A 15,151-nucleotide genomic window follows, 5' to 3' on the forward strand; every position below is an offset into this window, starting at 1 on the left:
GAAGGTATCTCTCCAGGAACAGGGTTGGAGTGATAACCTACAGGATGAGGTCTCTCCAGGAACAGGTTTGGAGGGATAACCTACAGGAAGGTGTCTCTCCAGGAACAGGTTTGGAGTGATAACCTACAGGATGAGGTCTCTCCAGGAACAGGTTTGGAGGGATAACCTACAGGAAGGTGTCTCTCCAGGAACAGGTTTGGAGTGATAACCTACAGGAAGGTGTCTCTCCAGGAACAGGGTTGGAGGGATAACCTACAGGAAGGTGTCTCTCCAGGAACAGGTTTGGAGTGATAACCTACAGGATGAGGTCTCTCCAGGAACAGGTTTGGAGGGATAACCTACAGGAAGGTGTCTCTCCAGGAACAGGTTTGGAGTGATAACCTACAGGATGAGGTCTCTCCAGGAACAGGGTTGGAGTGTCCTGCTCTAGAATACACCAATGTTCCAGCTTAACACGGCTGGATGTTTACAACGTCAGTTTGGCATAGAGAGAAGAGCAGAGTTGGGACATCCAGCTTTCTTACATCACTGCCTTATCAGCGTGTTGTGCTAGCGTGTTGTGCTAGCGTGTTGTCCCAGCGTGTTGTGCCAGCGTGTTGTGCCAGCGTGTTGTGCTAGCGTGTTGTTCCTAGCTAGAAATATGGTGATCAGAGGTTGTTTTTAATGAGTGGATTAGGTGAGTGGTTAGTTTACATCAACTACCTTCACTTAAACTACTGCAAAGGTTTTACCTGCCAACTTTGGTTTTGAATCGTGACATTCTGCCTCGTGATTTATTGGGAGAGTTGTCTGTCTGAAGAGGACACCCCCCTTTTCAAAGTTACCAAGAGAATCTTTATTAATCATAGTCCCTAGGTCTGGGACTTCAGAGTCACATAGTAATCATCATTATTATTATTGTCTGTCTGTCTGTCCTCCCAGGACTCTCTAGCTGCTGAGATTGAGGGCACCATGAGGAAGGGGCTGGCTATGGATGACCCGGAAGTGGAAGAGCAGAAGTAGGCCCTTATTCAATACCAATATCTACTGAAGTACATCTAACCCCATTTAGGAGCTACGCTGATATTGTGTGTCCGTGTGTGTGTGTCCGTGTGTGTGTCCGTGTGTGTGTTCGTGTATGGTATGCGTGTGTAGGTTGCACCCCAAGCGTGTGTTTGAGACTGTGAAAAACATTAACCTGATGCGTCAGCGCTCCTCTCTGGCCCCGTCTCCCATGAACATCCCCGGCTCCAACCGGTCGTCCTGTCTGAACTCTGGCCGCTCCAGCTGCCTGTCCACGCCCCGCTCCAGCCTGTACGGAGGAGATATGGGGAGCATCCTCATAGACAACCACACCAACAGCTTCATACTGGAGACGCCTGACCAAAGGTGCTGGGACTGGGACTGAGCCATGACTACTCGCTGGCTGGCTGTCTTTCACTTTGAATATGAAATATCTCTCTTTCTCTCTCTCTGAATGTGAACTCTCTGTCTCTCTCTGAATGTGAACTCTCTGTCTCTCTCTGAATGTGAACTCTCTCTCTCTGAATGTGAACTCTCTCTCTCTCTCTCTCTCTCCCTCTCTGAATGTGAACTCTCTCTCTGAATGTGAACTCTCTGTCTCTCTCTGAATGTGAACTCTCTCTCTCTGAATGTGAACTCTCTCTCTCTCTCCCTCTCTGAATGTGAACTCTCTCTCTGAATGTGAACTCTCTCTCTCTCTCTGAATGTGAACTCTCTCTCTCTCTCTCTCTCTCTCTCTCTCTCTCTCTCTTTCTCTCTCTCTTTCTCTCTCTCTTACTCTCTCTCTCTCTCTCTGAATGTGAACTCTCTCTCTCTAAATGTTAACTCTCTCTCTCTAAATGTTAACTCTCCCTCATTCTCCTCTTCCTCTGTCTTCTTGATCTAGTAAAGTTCTGGCTGGAACAACAGGCCAGAGGTCGTCCCATCCATGTAGTTGTCCAGTAAAGTCTATCAGAGTGTAAACAGAGTGTTAAACAAGACGGTTCCCATGGTTTCCTGAATGCATATCTGCTATCATTGTAATTTGAATAGATCAGGGTTAGGGTTACTAAGCACTTTGCTGGCTATACAACAACGCCACTGACAGAAATATCCATGGCTTTGCTGGGTAAACCAAGAGGCAAAGGAAGAAGTTTGTCTTTACTAGTTCCCATAGCAACCACGGTACAATAAAGCCAAACAGTACTTTCTCATGTAACAACTGATTATGTTGTGGCTCTGCACATAATGCTAGGAAAGTCAAAACGTCTTGTATTGACGTCAAATGACCATTGGTGATTTTTGTTATTAGGAACGCAAACCGCAAATAACAGTTGACTCTTTTTGTTGTTTTGCTGATGTCATCAGCCAGTCTTGTTGTTATGTACAGGACCAGTGTCTTTCATTGAGTACAGCAAACCAGTTATAGGACCTTTTGTTAGACTTGTAGCATTGAATAGATTGAATAAATAAATACTATGTACACAGTTTCTCCAGACCTCAGCTAAAGCAGGTTGATGGCCAAGACTCATGTTGTCTTCTGCTCTATTCTCTCTCTCCCCCCCAGTGCGGATGATTCCAACAAGAAACCAGGGACCCCTGGAACGCCGGGCTCTCAGGATCTGGAAGCAGCCCTGCGACGTCTCTCCCTGCGGCGGGACAACTACCTGAGCGAGCGGCGCTTCTTCGAGGAGGAGAGGGATCGGAAGCTCCAGGGGCTGGTGGAGAAGGGAGAGGTGTACAACGGCAGTATGACCCCCACAGAGAGCATCATGTCCCTGGGAGGAACCCACCCCTCTTCCATCTGGTCTGGGTACTCCTTCAGCTCCCGCTCCTACCTGCCGGAGAAGCTGCAGATCGTCAAGCCTCTGGAAGGTGACTCCTCCCACACGACCTCTCACCCTGCTGCTGGTTGACACACTGTGGGAGTTAATTCACCATGATGAGTGCAGCCTCTCCACACAGTACTCCTTCTACTTCAGACTCACCCAGCCCCCGCTGCTGCTTCCACATCTGCAGTTAGAGTTGAGGCTCACACACATCACACCGAATGTGGATCTAGCTTTCGTCTGCCGATCGTTCAGCGCGCTGTGTTTTAGGGACCACCCGCTGTCGACGTCTGACTGCCAAAAATCTTTAAGGGATTCTACATAATAAAATCGATTTGCAAATTATGTTCAGAGGTGCCAAGTTAGAAAACGTTATTGGTGTGTCTGAGTCTTTAGACTTAGACTTAGACCAGCCCACCACCACTAGCCCTGCCAAACACATTAGTTTAACCTAGTTTAGTTATCATCATGCAAAGCAAACCCAGACCTGTTGAAGGTCTTTTCCACAGCATCGTTGAGGCCCTGTGCCTCTCATCCTATGTTTTATCAAGGAGGGATTACATTAAACAGCTGTACAGCCTGTTACTCTAATGTCCATGTCAAATCATCTCCAAACATATCAGGCATCCTCAAAAAGCTGTCAAAAGAGATTTGCTACATATTTGTGTTATCTCCTGAAAGAACCTGAATGCATCTGTTTGAAATACATGTTGGATACTGTGTTAGTTTGAATCGATAGATGCAGTTCTAGATCAGGTATGAAGCACACATTTAACCAAATAAAAGAGAAGTTCTTCACATTTTATTATATAGAGTATTTATTTTCCCACGCTAAAATGCTAAATATATTTATTTTCCAAATGTTGTTTTCAACATTTTTTTGTCAGATGAAATGGTTGATTGAAAAATCACCAGAGATCAGAGGGTTCCTGGTCAAAAGTATTGCACTATATAGGGATGTAGAGTGGCATTTGGGATGTAGTAACTGTCAGGTTATACAGTAGTAGGAAACATCTAGTAGAGTATCTAATCTGGGTCTCTGGTGCCACCTGGTGACAATACCATTAACATGCACAATGAATCAACACTTTACCTTGTGAGTTCATTACATTATTACACTGTTATTACATTATCATTACACTATAATAATATACACTGAGATGAATTACATTATCATTACACTATAATAATATACACTGAGATTAATTAAATTATCATTACACTATAATAATATACATTGAGATGAATTACATTATCATTACACTATAATAATATACACTGAGATGAATTACATCATTACACTATAATAATATACACTGAGATGAATTACATTATCATTACACTATAATAATATACACTGAGATTAATTACATTATCATTACACTAATAATATATGCTACGATTTATTACATTATCATTACACTATAATAATACACACTAACATTTATTACATTATCAATACATCTTAGTATATATTATTATAGTGTAATGATAATGTGATACATCTTAGTATATATTATTATAGTGTATTACATTATCATTACATCACATACACTAATAGTTATTGCATTATCATTACACTATAATAATATATACTAATATTTATTACATTATCATTACACTATAATAATACGCACTAACATTTATTACATTAGCATTACACTATGATAATATATACTAAGATGTATTACATTATGATTACACTATAATAATATATACTAATATTTATTACATTATCATTACACTATAATAATATATGTGTGTCTAACGTTTGATATTCTCCCTCCCAGGCTCAGCCACCCTGCACCAGTGGCAGCAGCTGGCCCAGCCCAACCTGGGTGGGATCCTGGACACGCGGCCTGGTGTGGTCACTAAGGGCTTCCGTCCTCTGGAACTAGACCTGGAGCACATGTACCTGTTCACTGACTTTGAGGAGGAGGACTTTGAGGTAGTAGAGGAGTCTGACCACCTGTCTGTCCACAGCCTCTCTGCCTCAGGCTCTACCCCCGGCACTAGTGGCATCTCCATCCTCAGCCGGCAGGGCCTCCGTACCCGCTCCTCCTCCTGCTCCTCCTTCTGCAGCGGCAGAGCCATCAACAACAACCTTCCAGAGGGAGGGGTTGGGGGTGATGGAGAACCTAGGGAAGAGGGCGAGACATTAGGCCCAGGCATCACATCACTGTTGTCCCCCGCACCTCCAGACAGAGAGAACCAGGAGAACCAGGATCAGGCTGCAGCCGCTGACGGGGTGTCCGGTGAGGGAGCCTCCTAAATGGGTCACATAGGCACCGGACGTCGCTAACCATCCCTTCTACCTCAGGATATTGGGGCATTCATTGGACATAGCCATCCCCTCCTCGCCTGCCCATCGGTCCCCGATCCCTCCACGCTCATGCACACATCTCCAGACACACCCACCTCATCCAGACGTGTTCAGACACACCCACCTCATCGACACATCCACCTCATCCAGACGTGTCCAGACACACCCACCTCATCCAGACACACCCACCTCATCCAGACACACCCACCTCGTCCAGACACACCCACCTCAGCCAGACGGGTCCAGACACACCCACCCCGTCCAGACACACCCACCTCGTCCAGACACACCCACCTCGTCCAGACACACCCACCTCGTCCAGACGTGTGCTACTATCGTGCCCCTTCTGAGTATATTGAGTTGAATTTATTTCAGTATCATGTTTAATCTCCACCTCTCTCACACATTCACACTGTTCCTAAATCTCAAGATCCTTCCTTTCAAATTCAGATTCATTTGAATCATCCAGTTCTGATCACCACTTCCGTCCACTCGAGTCATTTGTGTCCAATCTGGTGTCAAATCATGTTGTCTCTCCTGAGAAAGTCGTGGTTTTGTTCTTGTCTTCCATCACAACATTCTTCATCTCAAAGGCATGAAGAACACTCAAAAAGACAAATAATGGGAGATGTCCTTTGTTAGTGTAAACCTACATAGTAATGTAGTGACGTAGTATATACGTATTACACACACACACACACACACACACACACACACACACACCAGATTGAATATGTACAACCTATGGCCGGTGTCCAGGTCTGTGGTTTGGTTGCCGTGGTATCAGATGACGTGATCTGTTAACAACATCATGCTCTCACAGCTGTCCAGTAACTCACATGACACTACTGGCATCCCAAATGGCCCCCTATTCCCTATACAATGCACTATTTTAACCATGGCCATAGTGCTCTGGTCAAAAGTAGGATACTATATAGTGAGTAGGGGACCATTTGGGAAACATGTTCAGTCCATGACCCTGTTTCCTAGGAATTATTATGGAGTGGTGTGAATGTCACCTCATCTCCTGCCTTTGACATTGAGCTGCAGAGTCCACACACAGCTCCAAACAGTCAACACTGCAGAGTCCACACACAGCTCCAAACAGTCAACACTGCAGAGTCCACACACGACTCCAAACAGTCAACACTGCAGAGTCCACACACGACTCCAAACAGTCAACACTGCAGAGTCCACACACGACTCCAAACAGTCAACACTGCAGAGTCCACACACAGCTCCAAACAGTCAACACACCACTTCTCTGCAGTGTTTTTAGTTCAACCTGCATTGTCTTCCCTATGGAGAATCCCTATGTTAGAGTGGAACACTAATTCATGCCTGGGATATTAGGAATCTGCTGAAATCATTGTCATTCCTTTATCTGCCTACCTAATTGTTTTCAGTGGTTTAAAACGGCTTCTTCAGGCAAAAATACTGCTGTTTCATCTTTTCAACTGATGTAGCTTTAAACCATCCACTCTGTCTTTGAGTGTTTGATTTTAAGTTTTGTGTTTAAAAGAATGTTGGTATCTCTGCCCAGTACTAACCCTCTAACCTTCCCCCCTCTCTTCCTCTCTCTCCCTCTCTCTTCCCCTCTCTCCCTCTCTTCCCCTCTCTCCCTCTCTTCCTCTCTCTCCCTCTCTCTTCCCCTCTCTCCCTCTCTTCCTCTCTCTCCCTCTCTTCCCCTCTCTCCCTCTCTTCCTGTCTACAGCCCACTACCCTGGTAAATGCATGTCCAACACCAGCTCCACCTATACCTTCACCACCTGTCGGATCATGCACCCCTCAGACGAGCTGACCAGAGTCACCCCCAGGTTAGACAACCCTCTTACCCCACACTGGTGGAGTCCCAAATGGCTACCCTATCCACTGTGGGATCTGGTCCAAAGCAGTGCACTACAGCATATAGGGAAAAGAGTGCCATTTGAGATGCATGCTGACACTGCAGTGTACCCCTGTAGCCACTAGGTGGCAGTGTCTGTCTGAACTGCTTTCACTGCCGACAGTGGAAACCTCCTTGGCTTTCAGCATTGGGTTGACAATGATAATGCAGAGAGGATCATAATAAGCCCATATTGCTGAAGGAAATACTGGCTTAGATTAATGATATTAATTCATGTTGATGTAAAAACTAAGTTAGTCATAAAGTACGTTTTCCTTTGCCCTGGCTGAGCCATAGTGTGTTTAACACACACCCACTGTCTGACAGCTAGAATTGCCCCTCCTGAATAAAGATGATTGAATTGTATTGAATTGCCCCCATCCCCTCCAGGTCATGTGATGAGGAAGAGGAAGCCGCTATCTATCATGTTGTTCTGAAGGCTGATTTAGAGCAGCAGGGACACTGAGCCACGCCCCCTCCCGCCCGTGGGTGAGACCTGTCGCATGTCACATGACTAGTAGCGTGGCCTCGTTGTAGGGGATTTGGGGTCTGACTCCGTAGTTTTGGGGTTGTTCCGGGGAATAACAAAGCCTGCCTCGCTGTCCCCTTCTAACTATTCTGCTTCCTTTGGTCTCTAAACCCTCTAACCCCCCTCCTGTCAACTGTTAATCAAACAAATGTAGAAGAGCTCCTCCCCAACGGGCTGAGACTCTCTAATCAATGACGATCAGATCAAAATGTCTCCCATAATATAATGATGGGGCCCTGGCATTGATTCATACAATACAACTTGATTGTGGTCTGATTATTGATGCTAAGCTTGTGGGTGTTCATTGCTTACAGAACTATGTTTGGAACAGTGTTCATAACACTGATTTGTATAATTATCTGTTAGCACTGCGTCTCTGATACTAATTGATGAGTAAATTTCCTTTGGGGTTTTTCCAGGAAATGTTATCTGGGGTTGAAATAGCATGTGTTTGGGTTAACATCCAGATAACCTTGTCAAAGTGTCCCATTGATTTGTCTGTTGGTTTCTGAGTGAAATAGTCAGTGAGATGTTAATATTGTTTTCTATTTGATCTGATATTGATATGGGCAGTGATTGGTTAGTTCATTTACCTTGTACCAGGAAGCTCCATTATATTGTACTAGTCTGCATCAGTGTGTGTGCTAAAAAAGGAAACTAACATTGATGATCAAAGATGGTCAGACTAAAATCAACCTATTGAATAGCTATTGTGTGGTCTAGGCTCCAGAAGGATCTATTGAGTGGTCTAGGCTCTAGAAGGATCCATTGTGTGGTCTAGGCTCCAGAAGGATCTATTGAGTGGTCTAGGCTCTAGAAGGATCTATTGTGTGGTCTAGGCTCTAGAAGGAGCTATTGTGTGGTCTAGGCTCTAGAAGGATCTATTGAGTGGTCTAGGCTCTAGAAGGATCTATTGAGTGGTCTAGGCTCTAGAAGGGGCTATTGTGTGGTCTAGGCTCCAGAAGGAGCTATTGAGTGGTCTAGGCTCTAGAAGGATCTATTGTGTGGTCTAGGCTCTAGAAGGATCTATTGTGTGGTCTAGGCTCTAGAAGGATCTATTGTGTGGTCTAGGCTCTAGAAGGAGCTATTGAGTGGTCTAGGCTCTAGAAGGAGCTATTGAGTGGTCTAGGCTCTAGAAGGATCTATTGTGTGGTCTAGGCTCTAGAAGGATCTACTGTGTGGTCTAGGCTCTAGAAGGATCCATGGTGTGGTCTAGGCTCTAGAAGGATCCATTGTGTGGTCTAGGCTCCAGAAGGATCTATTGAGTGGTCTAGGCTCTAGAAGGATCTAATGTGTGGTCTAGGCTCTAGAAGGAGCTATTGTGTGGTCTAGGCTCCAGAAGGAGCTATTGAGTGTTCTCGGCTCTAGAAGGATCTATTGTGTGGTCTAGGCTCTAGAAGGATCTACTGTGTGGTCTAGGCTCTAGAAGGATCTATTGAGTGGTCTAGGCTCTAGAAGGATCTATTGTGTGGTCTAGGCTCTAGAAGGATCTATTGTGTGGTCTAGGCTCTAGAAGGATCTATTGTGTGGTCTAGGCTCTAGAAGGATCTATTGAGTGGTCTAGGCTCTAGAAGGATCTATTGAGTGGTCTAGGCTCTAGAAGGATCTATTGAGTGGTCTAGGCTCTAGAAGGGGCTATTGTGTGGTCTAGGCTCTAGAAGGGGCTATTGTGTGGTCTAGGCTCTAGAAGGATCTATTGTGTGGTCTAGGCTCTAGAAGGATCTATTGTGTGGTCTAGGCTCTAGAAGGATCTACTGTGTGGTCTAGGCTCTAGAAGGATCTATTGAGTGGTCTAGGCTCTAGAAGGAGCTATTGAGTGGTCTAGGCTCTAGAAGGAGCTTTTGAGTGGTCTAGGCTCTAGAAGGAGCTATTGAGTGGTCTAGGCTCTAGAAGGAGCTATTGAGTGGTCTAGGCTCTAGAAGGATCTATTGTGTGGTCTAGGCTCTAGAAGGATCTATTGTGTGGTCTAGGCTCTAGAAGGAGCTATTGAGTGGTCTAGGCTCTAGAAGGAGCTATTGAGTGGTCTAGGCTCTAGAAGGAGTTATTGAGTGGTCTAGGCTCTAGAAGGAGCTATTGAGTGGTCTTTAAACTCCGTCTGTGTTGACTCTTATAAAATATTGTCATGTGGATATGATCTCAGGACCAATAGCCAGTAATATTAAAGCTTGAATCATCAGTCTAGCTGACTGGCTGTGTCTGTCATAGCTGAGGAGCATAGCTGACTGTATGGCAGCATGGCTGACTGTATAGCTGTATAGCTGACTGTGTAGCTGTATAGCTGACTGTGTAGCTGTATAGCTGACTGTATAGCTGTATAGCTGACAGTATAGCTGTATAGCTGACTGTATAACGGTATAGCTGACAGTATCACTGTATAGCTGACTGTGTGGCAGACTATAGCAGTATAGCTGCCTGTGTGGCTGACTGTATAGCGGTATGGCTGACTGTATAGCGGTATGGCTGACTGTATAGCAGTATGGCTGACTGTATAGCAGTATGGCTGACTGTATAGCAGTATGGCTGACTGTATGGCTGACTGTATGGCTGACTGTATGGCTGACTGTATGGCTGACTGTATAGCGGTATGGCTGACTGTATAGCGGTATGGCTGACTGTATGGCTGACTGTATGGCTGACTGTGTAGCGGTATGGATGACTGTGTAGCAGTATGGTAGACTGTATAACAGTATTGCTGACTGTATAGCAGTATAGCAGACTGTGTGGCTGACGGTATAGCAGACTGTGTGGCTGACGGTATAGCAGACTGTGTGGCTGACGGTATAGCAGACTGTGTGGCTGACGGTAAGCAGTATGGCTGACTGTATAGCGGTAGGGCTGACTGTATAGCACTATGGCTGACTGTATAGCACTATGGCTGAGTGTGGCAGTATGGCTGACGGTGTGGCAGTATGGTTGATGGAGTGGCAGTATGGCTGACTGTATTGCCGACTGTATAGCAGAGTTGCTGGCTGTATACCAGTATAGCTGACTGTATAGCAGTATAGCTTACTGTATAGCTGACTGTGTAGTAGTATAGCTGACTGTGTAGTAGTATAGCTGACTGTATAGCAGTATAGCTGACTGTATAGCTGACTGTGTAGTAGTATCGCTGACTGTGTAGTAGTATCGCTGACTGTGTAGTAGTATCGCTGACTGTGTAATAGTATAGCTGACTTTATAGCAATATAGCTGACTGTGTAGCTGACTGTGTAGTAGTATAGCTGACTGTGTAGTAGTATAGCTGACTGTGTAGTAGTATAGCTGACTGTGTAGTAGTATAGCTGACTGTTGCAGTGTAGCTGACTGTGTTGCAGTGTAGCTGACTATAGCTGACTTTACAGCAATATAGCTGACTGTATAGCAGTATAGCTGACTGTATAGCAGTATAGCTGACTGTATATCAATATAGGTGACTGCATAGCAGTATATCTGCCTTTATAGCTGACTGTATAGCGGTATATCTGCCTTTATAGCTGACTGTATAGCAGCATGGCTGACAGTATATCAATATAGCTGACTGTATAGCAGTATAGCTGACTGTATATCAATAAAGCTGACTGTATAGCGGTATATCTGCCTTTATAGCTGACTGTATAGCAGCATGGCTGACAGTATATCAATATAGCTGACTGTATAGCAGTATAGCTGACAGTATATCAATATAGCTGACTGTATAGCAGTATAGCTGACTGTATATCAATATAGCTGACTGTATATCAATATAGCTGACTGTATATCAATATAGCTGACTGTATAGCAGTATAGCTGACTGTATATCAATATAGGTGACTGCATAGCAGTATATCTGCCTTTATAGCTGACTGTATAGCAGCATGGCTGACAGTATATCAATATAGCTGACTGTATAGCAGTATAGCTGACTGTATATCAATATAGCTGACTATATAGCAGTATAGCTGACTGTATATCAATATAGGTGAATGCATAGCAGTATATCTGCCTTTATAGCTGACTGTATAGCAGTATAGCTGACTGTATATCAATATAGGTGACTGTATAGCGGTATATCTGCCTTTATAGCTGACTGTATAGCAGTATAGCTGACTGTATATCAATATAGGTGACTGTATAGCGGTATATCTGCCTTTATAGCTGACTGTATAGCGGTATAGCTGACTGTATATCAATATAGGTGACTGTATAGCGGTATATCTGCCTTTATAGCTGACTGTATAGCAGTATATCTGCCTTTATAGCTGACTGTATAGCAGCATGGCTGACAGTATATCAATATAGCTGACTGTATAGCAGTATAGCTGACTGTATATCAATAAAGCTGACTGTATAGCGGTATATCTGCCTTTATAGCTGACTGTATAGCAGCATGGCTGACAGTATATCAATATAGCTGACTGTATAGCAGTATAGCTGACAGTATATCAATATAGCTGACTGTATAGCAGTATAGCTGACTGTATATCAATATAGCTGACTGTATATCAATATAGCTGACTGTATATCAATATAGCTGACTGTATAGCAGTATAGCTGACTGTATATCAATATAGGTGACTGCATAGCAGTATATCTGCCTTTATAGCTGACTGTATAGCAGCATGGCTGACAGTATATCAATATAGCTGACTGTATAGCAGTATAGCTGACTGTATATCAATATAGCTGACTATATAGCAGTATAGCTGACTGTATATCAATATAGGTGAATGCATAGCAGTATATCTGCCTTTATAGCTGACTGTATAGCAGTATAGCTGACTGTATATCAATATAGGTGACTGTATAGCGGTATATCTGCCTTTATAGCTGACTGTATAGCAGTATAGCTGACTGTATATCAATATAGGTGACTGTATAGCGGTATATCTGCCTTTATAGCTGACTGTATAGCGGTATAGCTGACTGTATATCAATATAGGTGACTGTATAGCGGTATATCTGCCTTTATAGCTGACTGTATAGCAGTATAGCTGACTGTATAGCAGTATGTGTGTGTGACTGTCTGTGTGTGTCCCTCTCCATCTCCCTCTTTCAGCCTTATGTCGGGCCCTACTGCCTCCTGCGTCATGACCAGCAGCAGCAGCGTCAGATCTACCCCCTGCTCAACCCCTTGCACCCCGCGCCGCCTCAGCCTGGCAGCCGAGTCCTTCACCAACCTGAGAGACTCCACCAAGACCATGAGCACTAGTGGAGGTCTGGTGCGGCTCCTCCAGGAGCGAGGCATTTCTGCAGCAGTCTACAACCCTCAGAGCTGGGACCGGGCAGACTGTAGCACCTCCATCCCCACTGGAGGGGTACCGTCGCTTCTACAACCGCGGCCCCCCAACACCCTACCCTTCATGCCGCCCAACTCCCCAACCCACCGCTCCCTCTGCACCAAACCCAGCAGCCCTGTGGGCCCCTTCGACCTCAGTCCCAGCGCCCCCCCCTATGACAACTTCCTGGCGTCGAAGCCGGCCAGCTCCATCCTGAAGGAGGTGAGGGCAGAGGCCCGGAGCAGTGAGTCAGCAGACAGCGAGTGTCAGACTGACGTCAGCGTCCACAATCTGAAGCTGGTGGACAAGCTGAAGCGCTTCAGCGTGGCTGGGGCCGGCCCCTCTTTATCAGGGGCCACGGGACCCACCATGCTGGGGCCCCTCAGCGGCCTCCACCGCCCTTCCCACTTCTGCCCTTCTGTGGTGACCAGTCCCATAGGGGGCCTCGGCCCCGCTCTGAACGCAGGCATCCGCCGTAACCGCAGCTACCCGGCCATGGTAGGGGCCGGCATGGCTATGAAGGGCCCGGGGCCCCACAGCCCCACAGACATGCTCCTGGCTTCTTCCTCCAAGCTCCCCAGACAGACTAGTCTCAATGATGGGTGAATGAATGTTGACTTTTCTCTTCTGTCTGTCACCTGTCAGATGAGTTGGATGTATATATAGCTGCTGTATGAGGCCCCGGTCTGTGACAAATCAACTCTGTGCCTGAAAGAGATGCCCTTTCTTTTTACAGAACATTTTGTATCAATGCTAATTATTTTGTCTTTCTTTCTCTATTCTGTCTCGCTCTCTCCTCTCCTGTCCTCTCTTTCTGTATTCTGTCTCTCTCTCTCCTGTCCTCTCTTTCTCTGTCCTGCTTTTCTTTCTCTGTCCAGCTTTTCTCTCTCTGTCTCTCTCCTTACATCCCTCAGTAAATAGTACCATGATGTGTTACTGTTTTATTGTTGATTGGCCCTGCAGATCGGTAGGCTGAAGGTCATGTACTGTAGCACCTGTTATCTGTTTAGGAAACGGAGCGCTTCCAAGCCCAGGTAAACTCATATTAAAGATCTATTTATTTTATTCCCAGGTCTAAACGTATACATGTAGAGATAAAACACTGTCTCTTCCTGTTAATTAGCCAATGAGTGGCAAGCAGTACCAGGGAACGCACCTTAAGTGGTATTTAGGGGTGTTCAGTGACATCCATGACAATATGCACAGAACTAAGACCTTTATTGAGGAAATGAAATGTTGGAGGTACAGTATTCATACTACTAGCTAGCACAATACTGGGCAACAACACATGTTATTCACCTCAGAGTTTATCCAAATAAAGAGTGGGAAGGAGCCACACTTGAAGCTAAGAGGGATGCATGGATGTTTGCCGTGAATGAATAGGCTATGGTTTGAACTTGGATACATTGTAACAGACCAACATGATTTATAGACATTTGTGTGCAGTGCGAGTATGTGAACTTGTGTGTGTATAAAGTTGAAAGATTTACCTATAGGCCTAGATAGCCTAAGAAAGGCTTGAGTCATTTGGTTAAGGTGATAATCAGATATACAGGACATTTCAACCAGAGCCCACTAACTGCTGTCTCCCAATACAAAAGGTGTGTAGGAGAGTTCTCTGGGAGGGATGCCGTTGATTCTGACTTTCATCTTTCTGGTAACAAGCTTTGGTGACTGAACTGTTAGCTTTAAACTAAAGCCACTGTACTGTAAATGAAGATGTGGAACGGGGAGATGGAGGGAAAACCTCCTAGTGCCTCATACTTGACATAGTTCCATTGTTGTTGGACTGACTGATCTCTGGTTCCACCCTGGTATGAGCAGACAACTGCTTTGTGTTCTGAGGATATCCTCCTCGTAGGAATTTTAACTGCAGAGAAGATGAGCTCTCGTTACATCTTGGAGAGATGCACTATACTATATGTGTTGAAATAAAGAAGAAACACCTATTATTTATCATTAACCTCTGACAGAAGTAGAGATTCGTCCTTGCTGACATTGTGTGTAACTTGAATGTCCTTTGAATGTATTGTTTAACAGCAGAAAATATTATGTCCATATGTCTGTTGATTTAAATGATGGTTTTACTGCATTTCAACTACAAAGGGAATTATTATTATACTACTTGTACATTGTAAATGGTATGAATGCAATGAATTTAGCGATGTTAACTATTTTTTAATAAACTAGGAAGAAAAAATATATATATAAGGGACAAAAATGTTGTTCAGGCAATGAAGTGGTCAGAACACTGGTATAAAAACAAAAAACAAGGGTTTTGTGTTCCGGAATTTCAAGAGCACCAATTTGCAAAAAAGGCTATTATCAATAAAACAATTGATATGACCTGCTTGCTTTCATGTCTTTTAT

The 15,151-nt window shown here is 44.7% G+C and overlaps 1 protein-coding gene across 9 annotated transcripts in view; it reads left to right on the top strand.

Annotated features, from left to right (window-relative positions):
- LOC106591343 (trafficking kinesin-binding protein 1) overlaps positions 1-15,127 on the top strand; it is a 92,942-nt gene extending 77,815 nt beyond the window's left edge. For 7 of the 9 annotated variants that reach the window (XM_082959987.1, XM_082959963.1, XM_082959962.1 and 4 more), the window contains 6 exons: positions 922-998; positions 1,135-1,368; positions 2,549-2,856; positions 4,601-5,065; positions 6,848-6,950; positions 12,562-15,127. In XM_082959987.1, coding sequence (XP_082816113.1) covers positions 922-998; positions 1,135-1,368; positions 2,549-2,856; positions 4,601-5,065; positions 6,848-6,950; positions 12,562-13,387 — 2,013 coding nt within the window. In that variant the 3' untranslated portion in view covers positions 13,388-15,127. Of the gene's footprint in view, positions 1-921; positions 999-1,134; positions 1,369-2,548; positions 2,857-4,600; positions 5,066-6,847; positions 6,951-7,408; positions 7,508-12,561 lie in introns of all 9 variants that reach the window. The other 2 variants (XM_082959989.1, XM_082959988.1) reach the window with 2 other exon arrangements.
- The last annotated feature ends 24 nt before the right edge of the window (positions 15,128-15,151 follow it).

This window comes from Salmo salar, chromosome 02 (genome assembly GCF_965601325.2).
Source record: "Salmo salar chromosome 02, fSalSal1, whole genome shotgun sequence".
NCBI classification, from domain to species: domain Eukaryota; kingdom Metazoa; phylum Chordata; class Actinopteri; order Salmoniformes; family Salmonidae; genus Salmo; species Salmo salar.